At 65.5% G+C, this 18973-nt stretch overlaps 1 protein-coding gene across 5 annotated transcripts in view; it reads right to left on the bottom strand.

The window, feature by feature from the left end:
• The window catches only part of CACNA1H (calcium voltage-gated channel subunit alpha1 H), a 63174-nt gene that overhangs the window by 2455 nt on the left and 41746 nt on the right, over window positions 1-18973 (bottom strand). For 2 of the 5 annotated variants that reach the window (XM_037732262.1, XM_037732260.1), the window contains exons 7-33: window positions 17810-18125; window positions 17576-17668; window positions 15950-16739; window positions 13978-14420; window positions 13476-13627; window positions 12415-12600; window positions 11617-11734; window positions 11334-11489; window positions 10874-10964; window positions 10536-10744; window positions 9780-10160; window positions 9079-9179; window positions 8727-8850; window positions 8570-8638; window positions 8259-8443; window positions 7932-8058; window positions 7611-7736; window positions 7430-7519; window positions 7045-7260; window positions 5310-5459; window positions 4274-4383; window positions 4016-4149; window positions 3842-3912; window positions 2475-2553; window positions 1643-1764; window positions 948-1392; window positions 353-513 (exon numbers count right to left, since the gene is read on the bottom strand). In XM_037732262.1, coding sequence (XP_037588190.1) covers window positions 353-513; window positions 948-1392; window positions 1643-1764; window positions 2475-2553; window positions 3842-3912; window positions 4016-4149; window positions 4274-4383; window positions 5310-5459; window positions 7045-7260; window positions 7430-7519; window positions 7611-7736; window positions 7932-8058; window positions 8259-8443; window positions 8570-8638; window positions 8727-8850; window positions 9079-9179; window positions 9780-10160; window positions 10536-10744; window positions 10874-10964; window positions 11334-11489; window positions 11617-11734; window positions 12415-12600; window positions 13476-13627; window positions 13978-14420; window positions 15950-16739; window positions 17576-17668; window positions 17810-18125 — 5245 coding nt within the window. Of the gene's footprint in view, window positions 1-352; window positions 514-947; window positions 1393-1642; window positions 1765-2474; window positions 2554-3837; window positions 3913-4015; window positions 4150-4273; window positions 4384-5309; window positions 5462-6653; window positions 6672-7044; window positions 7261-7429; window positions 7520-7610; window positions 7737-7931; window positions 8059-8258; window positions 8444-8569; window positions 8639-8726; window positions 8851-9078; window positions 9180-9779; window positions 10161-10535; window positions 10745-10873; window positions 10965-11333; window positions 11490-11616; window positions 11735-12414; window positions 12601-13475; window positions 13628-13977; window positions 14421-15949; window positions 16740-17575; window positions 17669-17809; window positions 18126-18973 lie in introns of all 5 variants that reach the window. The other 3 variants (XM_017510957.2, XM_037732261.1, XM_017510959.2) reach the window with 3 other exon arrangements.

Genomic DNA, 18973 nt, shown 5'->3' with positions numbered 1-18973 from the left:
GGAGTAGGGAGAGGCACGAACAGGAGCTGAGGTGCAGGTGGGTGAGGCTGGGGCACGAGCCAGGACTGGGGAACCGCATCTGCCCACCGTAAGGCTTGAGGCTGTGGGTCCAAGGAGACTCAGGTCCCTGTAGCCAGGTGCTCCGTGGCCACAAGCTCACAGGCCTGAGGGCCCATTTGGGCCCAACACCCCAAGACCCAGCAACTAACAGGCAGAAAACTTCAGAGCCCCAAGCACCCAGTGCCACCCTCCCTGGGCCTGGTCCCCGTCTGCCGGTACCTCAGATGACAGAAGGCGTCCCTGCCAGCCCCCACCCCAACCAGCCTCCGCTGCAGGGCAAGGCTTCTCCTACCTGTCTGCAGAGCAGCCGGCTGAGGCTGGGGGAGCGCGCTGTGCCCCGGGGGGACAGGGTGTGGGAGGACTCGCTGCTCCTGGCTGGAGACGGTACAGCCAATGGGACCTGGAGGGAGGCACAGGACTCCACGGGCGGTGAGTGCACAGAGGTGGCCGAGCCTGAGGCAGGGAAGCACCTAAGCTGCCAGCTCTGCCCCTGCCTTTCTGCCCAGCTTCCGCCTACGCTCATCCTCCTGAAACCCAGTGCCGTCCCCCCGAAACCCAGCGCCGTCCCCCCGAAACCCAGCGCCGTCCCCGTGAAGCCCAGCGCCGTCCTGCTTCCTGCCCATCCTCCTTCCCATCCAGCCTAGCCCGACCTGCCCTCCCTCTAAGCCACCCACCCCAGTCCTCCTTCCCAGCAGCCCATCCTGCGTCTCACCTGCCCTTAGCCTCCCCTCTCTCTCCTGCCTGTCCCCATCCTCCTCCCCACGTACCCTCTCTCCTGCCAGCTCTGGCCAGACCTGCCCTCCCTCCCACTGGCCCCCATATTCCTCCCCGCCCGGGGCCCTTCCCCCTCCCACCCGCCCTGCTTTGCTTCCCGCCGCCAGCCGCACCTGAGCGGGCGTTGCCCCCATAGGTTTCCATCTCCACCTCCTGCAGCGGGCGAGGGCGGGGCGACGGGGCGGGCGCCACGGGCCGGAACATGTAGCTGTCGTTGGGCAGCGAGAGCATCCTGGACACGGACACCTTGCGCGCAACCAGGGGGTTCGGGGCATCCCCAGCACCCCGACTCTCCTGGGGCGAGGGAGGCCCGTCCGCATCCGCCCTGCGCGCGTCCCCGGGGCCCTGCGCCATCTCCAGCTCGATCTCAGCGTCCAGCTCCGCGTCCTCGCGGGCCTCCTTGTTGCTCTCCTCCAGGTGCTTCATCAGCACGGCCACCACCACGTTCACCAGCACGAACTGCGCCACCAGCACGAAAGTCACGAAGTAGACGGGCGACAGCGCCGGCAGGTAGCTCAGGCAGTGCTTGTCCTCGCGGGTGCACTCTCGCAGCGTGTCCTGCGGTGGGGGGCAGCTGCTGGCCGGGGTCCACACCACCTGCGGGCGCCGCCCCTCCCCCCTGCCCGGCCGGGACGGACCCGGGCCCGCCCCCGGGAGAGCCTGAGAAACAGCCGGGGCTGCCGGGTACCTTCAGCTGCCGGCCGGGGTCCACACCACCTGCGGGCGCCGCCCCTTCCCCCTGCCCGGCCGGGACGGACCCGGGCCCGCCCCCGGGAGAGCCTGAGAAACAGCCGGGGCTGCCGGGTACCTTCAGGATCCCGTTCCAGTTGTCCCCCGTGGACACGCGGAACAGCGTGAGGAAGGCCATGCCGAAGTTGCTGAAGGTGGCGTGCCTGCTGAGGCCCTCGCAGGGGTTGTCCTCACTGCACTCTGTGGGAGGGACATGCGCCCCCGTCAGCCTCGCCTGCTTGGGTGGGGCTGGGACACACACCTGGTCCCCACATGCACCCTGGGGGGCCCAGAGGACGTCGATGACGAGGCCGTGCTGGTCCAACCGGGCCAGCAGGGGCCAACCCTGGTGTGAAGCCAGAGCCCCTGGGCCGAGGCCTCCGCTGCCACACCTGGGCTGGCTGTGGCGACCCCGGGCCCTGGAAGAGTCATTAGTGTCTATGTCTGTGACTGTGCGTGCTGGGGGCTAAGGAGGAGCCGGGTGACTGGAATTGAGCTTGCTCGGTGGACAGACACAGGCCATGGCGATGCCACGCCCACTGTCAGGACAGGGCCCTGGGGAAGGACCCGGGAGGGACCTGGCAGGGGTGGGGCTGGGCTGTCTGAGGAGGGTCCACACCTGCCCTGCCCAGCCCAGGCCAAGGCTGAGGCCCAGGTGGAGGCTACAGCCACCAGGCAAGGGGACATAGCCGGCATGCATCTCCTGGGACCACGTGGAGTTGGGGCCGGTGGCGTTTCCACGTATGTGTGCGCACTGTGTCCACGTGTACTCGCTCTTGTGTGTGTCTGTGCTCCTGTGTGCACGCCCGCACATGTATGTCATAGCTGGGTGCATGCCTCTGCATTGACACATGAGCCTCAGCCTGCCAGGACCCCACATGTGCCTGGAGTGGCAAGCGGGGGCCACTTACCCAGCCTCCCGAACAGCTCCACTCCCAGTGCAGCATAGATAAAAAACAGGAGCATGAAAAGAAGGCCCAGGTTCCCCACCTACACGAGAGAGAAGCAAAGCTGGGTCAGGCAGGAGGTGGGGCAGCCTCAGCCCACCCTGCAGGGCACTTGGCGCCTCGGCCGCCAGGCCCCACCTGGCCACCCTCTCCCGGGCACTCCCGGCCCAGGCCAAGTAGAAGCAAATTCCCAGAGCAGGGCAGGGACCGCTGTGCCTCAGCCCCATGCCCCTCTGGGGGCTCCAACGGCCTCACCAGGTGGACAGGGCCCACCCTTCCGTGCTGGCTTCTCCCTTCCTCGGCCCTGGCCCTGAGCATCAGCTTCTGACCCAGAGCCCACTCCAGTCTCTCTGCCCAGCAGGTTCCCCAAGGCCTGGCAGGATACCCCTGGGGGCTACCTCAGAGCTCCCATGGTGGGGCCCAGACCAGTACGAAGCTAAAGGGTCCCGGCAGGTGGGCCTGGAGCCTCACCCCTCCCCTGCCCACAGCTCTCCTGTGAGCCACCCCACCAGCCCCAGCAGTGCACACACTGCCTCGCTGGGCGGCCCACCCCGCAAGGCTGGCCAGGCCTGGCCCTGCTCTGAGACCCTCCGAACAGCTGAGCACACGCTGGTTCCTCAGGCCTTCAGGACTGTTACTCGAGCGGAGCCAGGCGTGCTGCTGAGGACAGCATGAGCGGGGACAGCTGAGGTGGGAGCCAGAAGACATGCAGGGAGCATGTGACAGCTGGCGCAGGGATGGGAAAGGGCTGGGAAGAGGAGGCGGTGGCAGGCGCGTGCGCAGCCGTGGGGGAGCGGTGGCTGGGCATGGGGCTGGGCTGGTGGATGGACGGACGCACGGGTCGGATAGACGGACTGGAGACTATGGATGGGGCAAAGCGTTGGGTCTCTCGCCTCTGGAGGCCAAAAAGGACGTGGGCAGGGACCAGACGCACAGGAGCAAGGAGGCTGAGCCTGCGTGGGCTCCGAGGGGCACACGGGCCCGTGGCCGACACCTGCATCCTGAGTGTGGTCCTGTGCCCACACACACACACACACACACTGGCCACCTGCTGCGCTCTGCACAGATCCATCCGGCTCCCCATGGCTCTCTGCCTATAGAAGTGCACCAGGGAGGTGTCCCAGCGATTAGTCTTTGCCAGAGAACTGCGGCCCAGAGGGCAGCGGCTGGATCCACCGCTCAGCGCGGCCAAGCCACGCACTGCACGCACAGCAGGGACACGGGTGCAGCTGCCGGACGCCCGAGGGATGAGGGAGATGAGTGGGGGGACGGTGAGGCCCTCCCTGCAGCCTCGTCTTTCGGGGTGTGAGGGTGCTGTGGGCTCCACCTACCTGGGGCAAGGCTTGCACCACGGTGTCCAGCAGGGCGCGCATGCCCGTGGCCATCTTCAGCAGCTTCAGCACTAGAGCCGGGAGCTGGGCGTCAGTGGGGACCCTGGGTGCCCCTGCTCTTATGCCCCGCCCAGGCCAGGCCCCACCCTCCTCCCGCGGCATCCGGGTACCCACCGCGGGCGATGCGGAGCACGCGCATGATTCGGATGATGGTGGGGTTGATGGGCAGCGCCGCGTTCAACTCAATCTCCTCCAGCGTGATGCCCATGAGTGACAGCAGCACGATGGCCAGATCCAGCTGGTTCCACCTGCACGGCCGGTCCCCGCCTCAGCTCAGCACCGTCACTTCTGCAAACTCCAGGGACATGCCTGCCGCCTCGCCTGCCCCAGCCCCTAGGGCCCTGAGCCCCAAGACAGCCCCACCCCACGCACCTGTCCTTGAAGAACCGACGGAACCCAAATGCCACCAGCTTCAGTGCGGCCTCGAAGACGAACACGATGGTGAACACGTAGTTGCAGTACTTGAGGGCCTCGTCCAGCGACTGGGGGTGGAGGTGGGCTGGCTCAGGTGAGGCCGGGACTACCTCTCTCCCTGGCCCCCGCCCTGCACACCGTGAGCGCCCTGCTGGCCAGCCCCGGAGGCTCCTAGGTCGGCTCAGTAGCTCCTCCGTGGGCACCAGCAGGCTCTCTGCCCCTCCTCTAGCCCAGCATACAGGCAGTGCTCCCAAAGCGTCTGACGAGGTGAGTGGAAGGTACCCTCCGGCATCCACAGGCCCAGCTGAACCCCACTGCCTCTGGAAAGCCACCCTGAGCCGCCGGCCTTCCTCACGCCCCGCAGCCATCTGTGTGCCCCAGCGGCCGTGTCCTGGCCACCCACCCCTGTCCTCTACTGACCGGAGCACCTTGGGGGCGTGGGGACACTGGCTCACTGAGCCCAGCTCTGAGTACCTATGGTATGCAGTCTGGGCCAGGCTGGGAGGCCTGCCCGGATGGACCCTGGAGCTCCCCACCCCGAGGATGAGCCTCTGCTGAGGGAAGACCCTGCCCCTCCCAGCGCAGGCTGGGCTTTCCATAGAGCCGAGTCTATTCAGCCTCAAAGGCTCGCTGCTGCCCGAGGCCAGCTCCTCCCTCTGGAAGGATGGGGAGAGACATCCATCCACTGAGGAAAGGAGGGGCGCACGGGGAGTCCGAGCCAAGGAAAAACTCGTCCTCTTAGGCCTGCCTGTCTCCTGTGAGGCCCCTCCTCAAGGCCAGGCTGCGGAGGGTCCCTCGGGGCAGAGGGAGGGGACTTTCGATCCATGTTAAAAGAGGTCTCTGTTCAAACAAAACCTCATATCCCCCAACCAAGCCCCAGTGAGAGCCCGGCAGGGCGCCCTGTGCTGGGTCACGCCTGCTGCATCGGCTGCCATGCAGGGAGCCCCCCGCCCCCGGGCCTTCCCGCTGCCCTGGTCTGGAGGAAGGCACCTACCTTGGGCTGGTTATAGTGCTCCATGGACATGGTGATGACGTTGACGCAGATGATGAAGGTGATGAAGAGGTCCAGGTAGTGGCTGGTGCACAGCGAGTGAATGGAGAGGCGAGTGGGCGAGTAGTCCGCATAGTAGGGCCGGCGCTGGGCCTCTGCAGGGAGGGCGGCCGTGAGTGCGGGCGGGGGCTGCCCGGGGCTGCTGGCTCTGCAGACCTGTTTTCCTCCCAGGTGGCCAAGTGTAGGGGAGAAGTGGGGACCACATGTGAAGATGGGGCTGGCTCTGCCTCCTTGGGGGGCTCACACAAGGCTGGAGGAACCCCTGTTCTAGGTGAGATGCAGCTCCCTGAAGCTGGCTGGGCTGGGAGGCCTGCACTGGAGCAGGCCTTGGGGCAGGCCACTGACTAACCTCCCCTCAACAATGCAGCCGCGTCCCAGGCAGCCCCCAGGAGTGGGTATGGAAGCTGAGATGGCTTCTTCACATCCCACCTGGGTGCCTGTGCAGACCCTGCCCTCCTGGGGCTCCCACGTTGGCACAGCACGAGGCTGGGCCTCTGTGGTCTATTCCTGTTCTGGCCTCAGGCTGAGGCACTGCTGAAGGGCTGGGCAGGGGAGCCCCACTCCACCTCTGGGTCTGGGCCCACCGGCCTCACTGGAGCAGAGACGAGAGTGTGACCTGCCCTCTGGCCACCAGCCCAAGTCCCTCCCCTCCCCATCCTACAAAGGGCCACGGGTTCGGTCTCGGGTCTGCCAGGCTCCAGCCCATCCGAAATCTGTGCTCATCAGCGTGTCCCCCGGGTCCTGGTCTGCACTGAACACTTGGCCTCCAGGGTCCCTACACGCACAGGGAGGAGCTCCCCCCACCCCCCAGGACCTGCCTCAGCCACAGAACCACACATGGGTGGGGACCACTAGCCCAGGGCCTGGAAGAGCAGGAGACACCCCCCCACCCAACCCTCACGCTCCACGGGCCAGCATGCAGCCACTGAATCGCCTGGTGCAGCCTGGGCAGCCAGAAGGGGCCAGCGGCCTAGCTGGGCCAGACCCCTGAGGACACACAGCAGCCACAAGCCTGCAGGGGTGTGGGCAGCCCCTTGCTGCCCTGGGTGTCCTGGTGCACAGTGGAGACACAGGCAGACTGCGAGCCGGGCATGGCCACACGCAAGCATGCACTCAGCAGCCCGGGCCCTGGCAGGTGAGCACAGCCCCCTCCCCAAGCCACACACCCAGCACCTCTGGCCACCTGTGCCCACCCTTCAGAGGACCCCAGTGGGCCTGGGATGCCCGCCCTTCCCCGAGCAGCGGCTGCAGAAGCAGGGCCTGAGGCATGCGGGGCAGGGCCGGTACCTGGGCTGGGGAAAGTGCCTGGAAAGACAAGGAGACGGTCTGAGGGCCGGGGGCGCGGGGACGCTCGGGCAGGAGCCCTCTCTGCTCTCCCTCGGGCTGTGCTGGCTCCTCGTGGAGTGAGGGATCGGGGGTGGACCTGCCCCTTGGGCACTGGGGATGGGGTTGGGGGGTGTCTCTTCCTCTCCTGCCATGGTGGGCTCCCCCAGTCGCCCTCTCCGGCCAGCCCCCCCACAGCCCGGCCCCCAAGCAGGCCCAGGCAAGGCGGGTGGCGTGCAGAGCCATTCAGGGAGGCCAGGGTGGGAGTGGGCAGGGCTGGGCAGGGCTCTGGCACCCTCTGGACGGCGAGCATGCGGGGCTGGAGGGCCCGGTGGGCACACAGGTACCGACCCGCCACCGCCACCGGGAGCTCCTTACTCCTGCGCCTCCTCTCCAGGCGCCGAAGCCGCTTCTCCTCGCGCCGCCGGGCCTCCTCCGCCTCCTGGTGCTGCCGGCACTTGTGGAAGTTCTCGACCACAACACCCACGAACATGTTGAGCACGAAGAAGCTGACGATGAGCAGGAAGGAGATGAAGTACAGCAGCATCCAGGGGTTGTGGTTCTGCACGGGCTGCGGCACAGAGGCAGTGGGTGCCCACCCGCCCGCACGCCAGGCGCCCTGCCCGGGATGGCCCCGGCTCCCGAGGCCCTGCAAGTCCCCAGAGGCCAAGATGGCCACTCCAGGGAGACCCTGAGGTGACCCGGCTCGACCCCGGGGGCGGCCACCGGCCTGTGCGCACCTGCTGGTCCACACCCACGGCGTCCAGCCCGTCGTACATGATGTTCACCCAGCCGTCCTTGGACGACAGCACGAACAGCGACATCAGGGCCTAAGGACCAGATCCAGGGTCACCGACGAGGCCTGGAGCTGAGGTCGCTGGCCCTCTGGCTCCAGGGCGTCCCCCCGGCCGCCTGGCCCACCTGGCCCAGGTTGTCAAAGTTGTACTTGCGCCGCACCCAGCGGTAGTGGGCGGCCCGGCACTCGGCCTTGGTGGAGATGTTCCTGGTGTCGGCGCCCTCGCAGTAGTAGAACTTCCCCTTGAAGAGCTGATGCGGTGCGGCGGTCACCCCGGAGTGCCCGGCTCCTGCGCCCTACCCCACCCAGGGCCTCCTGGGGCTTTGGGGTGCAAGTGAGGCCCGAGCTAATCCTCCAGCCCCGCAGCTGCGCTGCTGTAAGCCACACTGGGGTGACAGACCCTGTCTGCGACGGGGCAGACCCCCAGGCACGGGCGGGCCACCCACCTGCACACCCAGGATGCCAAAAATGATGAAGAAGGCACAACAGATGAGGACGATGTTCCCAATGGGCCTGAGCGATGAGATCAGTGTCTCCACCACCAGCTTGAGGCCCGGCGCCCGGCTGATGACCCTGGAGGAGGGCACAGGGATGCACTGGGGTCATCTATGGCGGCAGCTGGCAGCCCTGGCAGAGCTCATGCAAAGGCCCCAAAGTGAGGCCGACTGGGCGGCCTGCGAGCAGCTCAGGACTGCCAAAGCAGTAATGAGCAGTGGCGTCAGAGCGCTGTGCTTCCAAGTGTCCCCAGGAGCCCCGGGTGCCCCTGCCCCCACCTCAGAGGCCGCAGTGTCCGCAGCAGACGCAGCACGCGCAAAACGCCCAGGATCTTGGCACCGCCAGCCGAGGCCATGGCCACGACAATGTCGACCAGGGACACCAGTACCAGCAGCCCGTCCAGCAGGTTCCAAGTGCTCTGCAGGTAGGCGTGCTCGCCCGAGAGCAGCCCCAGGGCCACCACCTGGGGAGGGCCAGTGGCACTAAGCTCAGGCTCGGGGAGGGGCCTGGGGAGCTGGCAGGCAGCTGGGTGGGGCTGTGGGCAGAACGGGGACCTGGGAACGAGGGGCACTCCCAGGCCCCGAGGTACCTTCACCAGCATCTCCGCCACGAAGATGGCCGTGAAGATGTAGTTGGAGACGGTGAGGAAGACCCGCTCCTGCCGGGAGAGGACGCTGGGGAGCTGTGCCCACTCCACCCCTCCCTGGGGGTCGTGGTGGCCCGAACGACAGGGTTGGCTGACTCACGGTGCTGCCGGGGTCGATGTCAGGCCTCTCCAGGGCGATGGTGACACAGTTGAGGAAGATGAAAACGAGAACCACGTGATCGAACATCTTGTGCGTGATGACCTTCCGGCAGGAGGCACGGAACCTGGGTGGGCAGGACCGGCTGAGAGGCGGGGCCGGGCGCCATAGATGGCAGAGTGGATGGGGCTGCAGGCCAGCCCCGACCAGGCCTCCGCTTCAGCCCTGGTCCCTGTGGTCTCAGAGAAGGGGTGCCCACCCGGGGATGTCCAGCACGTGCCAGCCCTGCCCAGTGGGGACCTGGAGGCGGGGGTCCCCTGGGGTGGATCTACCCACCCGACCCGGGCCCCCTCACCGGTTCTGCGGGGAGAAGAGATAGAGGGCCCAGGCCTCGCGGCTCCGGCACCACTGGGGCTTGTAGGGCTCCAGCACTTTATGCAGGCGGAAGCAGCAGCTCTGGGGACAAGGAGGTGGGTCCTCAGAGCCCCGTGCCCACCTGGGCCACCCTTCCCAGCCCGAGCAGCCCTTCTCCTGGGCCCTTCTCCAACCTTACTCCTCACCCACCGGTTGCTGGCTTCTGGCTTTCTGGTCTCTGGGGCCCATGCCATGGAGCCTCCTCCTTCTCCACCCTGGGGATGGCACAGTGACCCATGCTGGGAGTCCACCGGGCCAATTAAGTGGGTGCTCTTGGGCCTGTGGCTCTGGGGAGCAGTCCTCCACCCAAGGGAGCCTGACAGTCTCGTGGATGCGTGCCCCTGCCTCGGCAGGAGCTCAGAGCCTATGGGTGACCAAACAGTGCAGGGCGCAGCCCGGTGTGCAGGCCAGACGTGGGTCATTTAACGCACGGCCCCTAGATGGCAGCGGGGGGGACTCTGGGATCAGCTGTGGCTGAGTCCCTGGCCGCTGCTGGATTCCTCCCTGGCCTGGCCTGCTTCTCCCCACTTCTGAGTCCCCACAGGGAATAACACGCCCCGAGGCCCATCCGAGACTCCACTCAGAGAGCCTGCTCCAGACAGGGGCGGTAAGGGGACCGTGGGCCCAGCGCCACACACTCACATCCTCTGAGTCGTCATCGAGCTCGGCCGCGTCCTCCCTGTGGCTGTCGATGCGTAGGAAGAACTCACTGGGCAGGGCCACCATCTGCCCGTTGCAGTCACGGCACTTGGCAGGTGGGAGGGCAGCTGGCCGTGGGGGCCGTGGGTCCAGGGACTCCGCGCGCCGCAGGGGGGTGGTGCGGGGCCCAGGCGCGCCCCGGCCGTCCTCGGCTTCGTCGTCGGTGCTGCCCTTGCCCTCGCCGGACAGCAGGGACTCACGCTCCCCACACTGGCTGCGGCGCTTGAGGCTAGGGGCACGGCCCAGGCTGCTCCAGCTGGAGCGCCGGCTGCTCCAGGCGCCATTGGGGCCCCAGGGGGCACAGGGAGAACCTCGGAGGCTGGCCTGGGAGGTGGCGGGAGTCAGTGGCCTGGAAGCATCACTATTAAAACCAACCGCTGGCATCTATGGACCCCCCGTCCAACCTGCCTTCTGTTTCCTAGCCACGTTTCTGCCCACCGCCCCCGGCCTGCTGCTCGGGTCTGCCCATGCTGCGCGCCGTGCACCCTGAGAGACTGCCGCGTCTGCCCCTTCATGCTGGCCTCACAGAGCAGCAGTCCCGGCTTCCGCTCGCAGAAACTACAAGGCTCTTTCTTAGTCTCTGCACAGGACTGGGACTTTACAGGTGTAGGGGGCGGGACCCTCACTTGTTCTTGGGGAAGGCCGTAATGAGACAGAATGTGAAGGGGCCTGAGGGCTGGGGCAGGAGACGGTCCCTACCAGAGGCTTCTGGTCTCCCAGGGTGGGGTCCCCGGAACCGCTGCTGCCACGCCGAGAGGCCGGGAGGCTGGGGGCTGCGTCCAGGTACGGGGAGCTCTTGGGGGTGGGCATGGGCGTGGCTGCTGTGCACGTGATGAGGGGAGGGGGCAGGCTGCCACGGCCCTCCAGGTGCCCGTTGGGGGTTACGGCCAGGGAGCACATCTTCAGCTCTGCAGGACAGAGGGAAGAATGGACCCCTAGAGCCGCCAGGCTCCCGGACCAGGAATCCACCCACCTAGGACGTGCCCTCAGGGGGCCGTGCACGGCCAGAGCCCAGCCCACGCACTGACCGCACGCACCTGAGGCCTGCAGCTCTCTGAACTTGTGGAAGTCCTCCTCAAAGCAGACAGACATCTTATCCTCGTCAGTGTCCGATCTGCTGGCGTCGCCCTGTACCCCGCAAAGCACAAGGCAGGTGTGAGGGCCCTGAGAGTGGGGACCCTTCATGCCGGACGGAAGGCTGGGCCGGCCTGGTGGGGGTGCAGACAGGAGGGCCCAGAGACTGATGTCACTGCCGGGGCAGGCAGCTAGGGGAGAAATCTGCCTCTCCAGACCGACCCCTGCCCACCTGCTGGGCTCCTGGCCTCCCCTACCTCCTGGGCCCCCCCCTCCTCAAGGAAGCCAGCTTCCCCTCTCTACTCCACTCCTAGAGGCTCTCCACACCCCTCCCCTCTACCTGGAAGCCCCTCTTCCTTTTCCTTACCCTCCTCCTGGCAGCCCCACACCGTTCTCATGGAAGTCCCCATCCCTGCCCCTCACCTCCGCCTGGAAGCCCTCCACGAGGATGGCCACCAGCAGGTTGAAGAGGACGTAGTTGCCGAAGGTCATGAGGGCCACGAAGTAGAGAGCGGCCCAGGAGGAGGTGGAGGCCATGCCGTTGTACAGCACCACGTTCCAGTCCTCCTGGGTCAGGATCTGGGGGATAGCGTGGGGCCTGGGTGGTCAGCCCAGCCCTGAAACGCTCTGCAGCAGCAGGACGGAACACCCCGCTCTCTGCGGATGAGACTCAGCACAGCACTGTTGCGGGGACCCCAGGCCCTACCTGGAACACAGTGACGATGGCCCACAGCAGGGAATCGAAGTTCTTTCTGTCTGGAACCGTGTCTCCAGTGTCTGTCTTCAGGCTGAACTTGCAGCCGAAGAGGTGCATGCCCAGGATGCTGGGGGGAGGCAGGGGTGTGCTGATGGGGAGAGAGGGAGCAGCAAAACAGGGCGGGGGAGGAAGGGGCAGGGCCAGCTCTGGCCATCTTGGGTCTCCTGGCCTCCCACCCTCCCTGAGCTCTCAGGCTTAGAAGAGACTTCCTGGCCCCACAACTCAGTACTACTGTGACCTTTCTACGGGCGAGAAAACCAAGACCAGAGGTGGGACGGACACGGGAGGCCACTCAGGCTTCGGGCAGCAGCTGGGACCTGGGACACCTGCCTCATTCAGCTCCTGGCTGCCTACCCTCCAGCCAACCCTGACCCTGAGCTCCAGGCCAGACTGGCACCCAGTGGGTGCTCAGAACACCCCGGCTGGAGCCCGGTGCCCGCCCCCACCCCCAGCAGTCTGTTCCTCTGTGACCAAGTGCCCAGCTTGTCCACCTGGTGGCCCAGCTCTGAACCTGCCATCTGCGAGGCCCGAGGGAGCACGGCCCAGGCTGACTCTGTACCTCTGGTGAGTGGCACACAGCGGCTGCCCGATCAGTGCTTCTCAAACGAAGGCACAGAGGCCGAGTGTCTGCAGATGCTCTGGGGCTGGTGGTGGGGGGGTTCCTTTTCCTTGGGGGTAGCCCCAGCCCTTTGCCTCCCAGCTGCCCTGGGGTGAGACGCCGGGTGGGCCGAGGGGTGGGGGTCCCACCTGAAGATGAAGATGAACAGCATGAGCAGTGTGCAGAAGGTGGCCACGTTGTCCATGGTCTTCACCAGCACCACCAGCTGGCGCCGCAGTGCTGGCAGGAAGCGCACCAGCTTCAGCACACGCAGCAGCCGGAAGGTACGCAGCACGGACAAGCCACCGTCCGCCTGCCCCACGATCTCCCACACGCTGCGGACGTGTGGGGCAAGGGTCAGCGGGGCCGCGATCCCTGACCCCAGTCCCTCCTCCCACTGGAAGCAGGATCAGCTGCCCGGGAGCCACAGCGGCCTGTGCTGCATCCTACAGATGGGAGCAGGTCTGGCTGCATCAAGGTGCAGCTGTAGAAGCATCTCAAAAGCCACGTATCTGCTGATGGCCCTGGTGGCTATCTGGCCCCCGACCTCCCTGGGAGAGCAGAACGGGCTCTGGGCGGGTCGGGGACGCTCCTTCACTGAGGGTGCTCTTCTGTCCTGGCCCTGCCACAACCAGACCTGGCCCGTTTGCTCTGCTCACCCGCTCCCTGCCCAGGGGTGTGAGGCCCCTCACCCCTCTACTCAAGGGATGAGCTTCCTCCTAGGGGAAGACGGTGGGGGCATTTCCCCTCAAATTCTGCCCGTCCTTTCTGGTTTAATTTTGTAGCAGAAATCCTGCCCCCACAGCTAGCAACACTCAGCCTTTTAAGCTGGTCTTTCCTGTAGGGCCTGAGCCCTTAACAGCCCAGCCCGGAGGCCATTGCACGCGTGCTCTGTTCCTGCAGGGAACAGCTCTGCTAGTTTCCAGAAACATCCACCTGAGATACAGCTGATGTAATAGGCGCATACCCAGTAGTGCTTGCGGGGAAGCATTGGGTCTGGGGAGGGGACGGCTCCCAGGACAGTCCCTTGGGCCAGTGGGGTCAGCAGGCACCTGATGCCCACAGCCTGCCGTCAAGGCCTCTGCTGTTGCCAGTGCTTCCTCCTGCGCTCAGGGTTTTGCTCTGTAGTTAGTTGTTTTTTTTTTTTCTTTTTTGGCCAGAGAGTGGAGCTTCCCTCGCCCCTCTGGCCTGGGGAGGGGTGGGGACCCACCTGATGACCACAATGACGCCGTCGAAGATGTTGTAGGGGCTCCGGATGTAGCCCAGAGGGCCGCAGGCCAGCAGCTTCAGCAGCATCTCCAGGGCGAACATGCTGGTGAACACGATGTTGCTGATCTCCAGGGCATTCGTCAGCTCCTCAGGCTGCAAGTGGAGGTGGGGTGGTCAGGGGCCCCCCCTACGGCTCCCACCCCTCCTCAGCACTGATCTGGGGCAGGTTTGGTGGCATCAAGGACCCAAGGGGTCAGGGGACTGCCATAGCATCTCAGAAGGAGCCTAGTCAGCTGCTGTCTACAGAGGACCCAGGACCAGGGATGTCCCCTCCAGCAGATGACAGCACACCTGGTCTCCTACCTCACCATACCAGGCCTCCCCGGGCCCTGCCTGACCGTCCCACCATCAGGTCAGGCATTCAGGCTGCTGGAGGCCTCCTGAGACTCCCCAGGCCCCACGAGCACGAGCAGGAGCCCATGCCCTGCCCAGGCCCCCCGCACCTGCTCATGGTACTCCACGCCCATGCTCAGTGTGTTGACAAGGATGGCCGTCATGATGCCGCGGCTGAAGTACTTGCTGTCCACGATGCGGCGCAGCTTGCTGCTGAAGGTGGCCCAGAGGCGGCCCGGCCTGCCCAGCTCGCCGGGGGCTGCCCTCTGCTGTGCCTGCTGCCGGGGGCTGCCTGGGCCTGGCGTGTCTGTTGCAGGGGACTGTTGCATGGGGTCCCGGCGGTCGCCATGCCGCACGTCCTGCGTGAATTCATAGATGCCGTGGCCATCTGAGTCTCCACTCTCTGAGCCGCTGAGCTCGCCCTCCGGGTCCTCCAGGGCGCGGGTGCAGTATGGGCAGCTCTTCAGCTCACAGGTCAGCATGCCTGCTGGGGGGCTGGGCAGGGGGCAGGGCACGTTCAGGCCCGACAGGTGGCCAGGGGCCTGGCCCAGTCCTGTGGGAGAGGGCACAGACAGGGGCAGGCCCACTCAGCTGTGCTGCCACCAGGGCCTGGAACCCACACTCACACAAGCGGTGGGGTGAACGTGTCCCCCCCAGAAAAGATCCATTCAGGGTCCAACCGCCAGAACCTGTGAGTGGACTTCACCTAAAAGCAGGGTCTCCGCGAGTGTAGTGAGGTAAGGTGGGGGAGGAGGCTGTGCGGGAGGAGGGAGGGCCCCAAACCATGACTGTTCCACTAAACACAAGGAAACGAAGACAGACAGACGCCGCGGGGACATGTCTATAAGCTGGGGAGCAGTGGGAACTGCCAGAATTCAGGAGAGGTGGGGAGAGTCCTCCCCTAGACCCCCCGGAGGAGCTAACCCTGCGACACTGGACCGCTGGCCTCCAGGGCTGAGAAAGCAGGTTTCCACTGTTCAAAGCCCCCCAGGACATGGTGACAGCAGCCAGACACGTGCAGGCAGGTACTTGGGCACATCCACACACACTCCTGGGCACACACTCCCCACGCCACGGCTGCATTGCTGCTCACATGCTAGCGGAGGGACACTCTTAGTTGCAGACACGTTTGCCTTCCTCGGGCTGTGCCATCCACAGAAATATACCACCACCCACATTCCAGCAGCGACAGCACACAGGCAAAGTTAGCTACGGAATTCTGCGTAACCCGACGCAACCTCCAACACGAAACGGACAGAAAAATGACTGAGTCGTCCTGCGACATTTTCATGCTGTCTTTGGAACCCATGTGCCCCTAATCACACAGTGGCTGGACTCCCACAATTCAAGGGTTAGAAGCACGTGCTCAACACTCTCGCCTGCACACCCTGAGTACCAGGGCATGAGGGCACACAGTGTCCCGGCAGCCTCGCTCACGTCTGCCCTATGCTTGCCTGCATCTATACATAATCTGTGCATAGAACCTAGAAGGGCACCCAGGCCTGTGTGGAACCCTACCATCTGCGGGTCCTGGAGTCTCCAATTCACCTGTCTGTCCACGGTGGGCTGAAGCCAAGGCCCCGCGCAGGAGAACCCCACGCCAGCCTGTCTCTTCCTGAACCTTGCTGATTCCCTGATGGTGCCCCCTGCCCTCCCCTGCTCAGTGTCTCCACCTAGAAAGGTGGCCAGCCTCGATGCCCACAAAGGGCTCTGCAAGTCCTCCAGACAAGCATCCAGGCTGTGGGCATGGGCATACGATACCTCTCGGGGCCGGGCAGAGGCAATGGGATACTGGCCCAGGAGAGTCTGACAAGTCTTGTCAGATTCAGAATCCTGCCTCCATGGCCCGCCACTCCTGCTGTGGGCTGTGGGCCACCGGGCCTTGCTATGGCACTGATGGGGGCAGGACCTGCCTCTTTTCCCTTCTTAGGGGTTCCAGAGGCATGACTGATCTGCTTTACAAAACTCCAAGTTAGACTCATGAGAGTGCCCACAGTGGGTGCAAGAATGACATATTGGAGACCCTGCCCACCCTGCCTGGGTCCCACCGCTTTCTCCGTGGGTCGGGGCTGGGGTCCTCACCATGCTCCCCAACCACATGCTGGATCTTCTCGTAGGGGTCGGGGCTATCCAAGCTCAAGGGGCTGTGCCCCCCGGTGCCTGGTGGCCCACTGGCCCACTTCCCCTTGGGTCCGGGGCTGGTGCTGCCTTTGCCGCTGCCCGGCCCTGAGGGCAGGATGGTGGGGTAGTTCATGGCGGCCAGCCCCGTGGCCAGCTTGAGGCTGGCAGTGGCAGTGGCTGCGGCATGTGCCACCCGGGCCCTCTCCTGCGGCCCCTCTATGTGGCAGTCGGCATGGTAGATGCTGTGCACAGACTCTGCGTCGGGTGGTCTGCGGCCTGTGGAGGGTGGCGAGGGAGGCGCACCCGCCCGCACCAGCCTGGAGTCGCAGACGCCCAGCTCGGGGCCAGGCCGGCGGGGGCTGCCGTGGCTGAAGTGATAGTGGTGGTGGTGGTGGTGGTGGTGGTGGTAGACAAGGTGGTGCACTGAGGCTGTGGGCCTGCCTGCCCGGCGCTGGCGGCGCCCGGGGCCCTGGCCTGGGACTGCGCTGGGGTCCACCTTCTTGCGCCAGCGGCTCTGCCAGCGGGCGTAGAGGCGCAGCGTGCGCCGCTTGACCTTGCGGAAGACGTGGCCCACATACTTCAGCAGCTCCTCGTAGCAGCTGCCGGGCTCAGAGAAGCTGGCCAGCGTGCTGTCGTTGGACAGGTGGCGCGCCCGCTGCTCCCGCATCAGCTGGCTCTCCCGCTGCTTTGTCTCCGAGAACTGTGTGGCAATCACCACCAGGCACAGGTTGATCATGAAGAAGGAGCCCACCTGCGACGGCGGAGGGCAGGCGAGTGGCCGTGAGTGAGCAGGTCCCCGATTCACCGCGGAGCCCCACTGTGCGCCGCCTGTGTGAGTGGGGGCCACGCCACGGGCACAGTGGGCGGGGTGCCCTGCTGTGGGCAGGTCACTGCGGTATGCAGTGCTGAGCCCCCACATCTAAAGCAGGCATCGCACAGTAGGTGCTCTGTGCCTATTTGGACAAAAGACCGGGCACCCTCTTTCCTGCTCGTGCATGTGACTCGGCCCCTCCTTCATCTGCAGGTGACCTTCTTGACGGGGGCTACCCTCCCCTCCCCAGCACCCCAGGTGTGTTTCCTCTTTAGCACAGGCCAGTGTACAGCAAGTCTCCTCGGCGTGTTTGCCTCACTTGCTGTCTGCGAATAAGGCAGGGACGCGTGTCTGCTTCTGTGACCTGCCGAGTCCTTGCAGGGTGGCTCCAGGCACACCCAGGACCCTACAGATGTCTGCTAACTCAACCGGCTCTGCTGGCATACCTGGGGCCTCTGAGAGGACCAGGTGAGGAGCATGCCTAGGGCCGAACACACCGTGGAGCGCTGTGCTGGGAGGGCACGGACCCCCCAGAGGTGTTCCTGGCTCTCTAGCCCTAAGCTAGCACCCACAGGCCTGGACCCTGAGTAGGTGATGACATGGCCTCCCAGCGTCCCCAGCCGCACCTCCCCAAGCCCACAAGCTCTGCCTCCCTCCCGTGTGCCCCTTCAGCTGGAAGCTGGCCAGAAGTCCCTCTGACCACGCGGGTAGCCCTCCCCACCCCCAGCCAGCTAACGCCAGGGCCCATCCTGGTGAACGCTGCCGCCCACACTCACGATGATAAGCAGGATGAAGTAAATGAAGTTGTAGAATGAATGGGCGTCCATCACGTAGTACATGATGTCCACCCAGCCTTCCAGCGTGATCACCTGCAGGGGTGGTGGCTGGATGTGGGCCCGCACCACCTCTCCTCCTCCTCCCCACGCCCCTGGGGTCTGGGCTGAGGGGCGAGTCCCACACCCACTCCCCCGCTGTGCAGCAGGGCCCCGTCCCATCCTCTGGGCGCCCACCTGGAAGATGGCAATCCAGGCGTAGCCGATGTTGTCGAAGTTGATGGCGCCGTTGTGGGGGTTGGAGTCGCCCGAGCGGCACACGTTGTAGTACTGGTTCCAGTTGATGCAGGCGTTGCGCGCGGCGCCTGCCCCCTCAGCCTGGGGCTGCGCATAGGCCTCCCAGCCCAGCGTGCAGGGCACGCGCAGCTCTCGGCGGCTGGGGATGTGCGAGCACTTCTGCATGCCGTTGTCTCGGCGGGAGGAGCAGATGAACGGGTTCTCCTCGCCCTCCTCCGTCTGGTAGTACGGCCGCAAGAAGGTCAGGTTGTTGTTCCTGGGGGATGGGTACAGCCGGCGCCCGGAGGCACGATCAGGGGCAGCAGACGTGGCCAGCTTCGGGGACACGATCAGGGTCAGGAAGGTGATTAGGGTCAGGGCTGGGGGACCAATGACAGCTAGGGGGGCACGGTTAGGATCAGGGGGCGTGATAGGATCAGGGGACACAGCCAGGGCCAAGGCCAAGGACACAGTGGTGCTGCAGGAACCTCACCCTTCTCAGCCCAAGTCCGAGGAAAGACAAAGACAGAAAGGAACAGGGAGAACAGACAGGGACGGAAAAAGTAAAGAAAAACAAAACAAAACAAAAGAGACTAGGACAGAGAAACTGACAAAGAGTAACACAGGGAAACAGGGACGGGAGACGCATGTTCAGACCACGGCTCCTCCTGGGAAGGGGTGAGGGGAGGGGACCCCAGGGAGAGGAGTGACGGCTCTGGGGTGAGGGCTGAGTCCTGGGGAGAGGGATGAGGGCACCGCAGGAGGAGGGATAAGGGGAGGGGGCACAGGTGAAAGGAGGGGACCTGGGGCAATGTCTGAGGGAACCCAGGGTGAAGGCTGAGGGACCCCTGGGGTGAGGGGAGGTGATCCTGGGACACAGGCTGAGAAGATCCTGGGGTGAAGGATGAGGGGACGCTGGGGCGAGAGTTGAAGGAACCCTGAGGTGAGGGGAGGCGACCCTGGGGTAAGGGCTGAGAGGAATCTCAGGTGAGGAATGAGAGGACCCTGCAGTGAGGGGAGACCCCAAGGGGAGGACCGAGGGGAGACCCCGGGGTGGGGGCTGAGGTGAGATCCCGGGGTTGAGGGGAGAGCCCAGGGTGCGGGGGAGACCCCAGGGTGAGGGCC

Source organism: Cebus imitator, unplaced genomic scaffold (genome assembly GCF_001604975.1).
Source record: "Cebus imitator isolate Cc_AM_T3 unplaced genomic scaffold, Cebus_imitator-1.0 Scaffold444, whole genome shotgun sequence".
NCBI classification, from domain to species: Eukaryota; Metazoa; Chordata; class Mammalia; order Primates; family Cebidae; genus Cebus; species Cebus imitator.
This window is presented reverse-complemented; position numbering and strand designations above follow the sequence as displayed.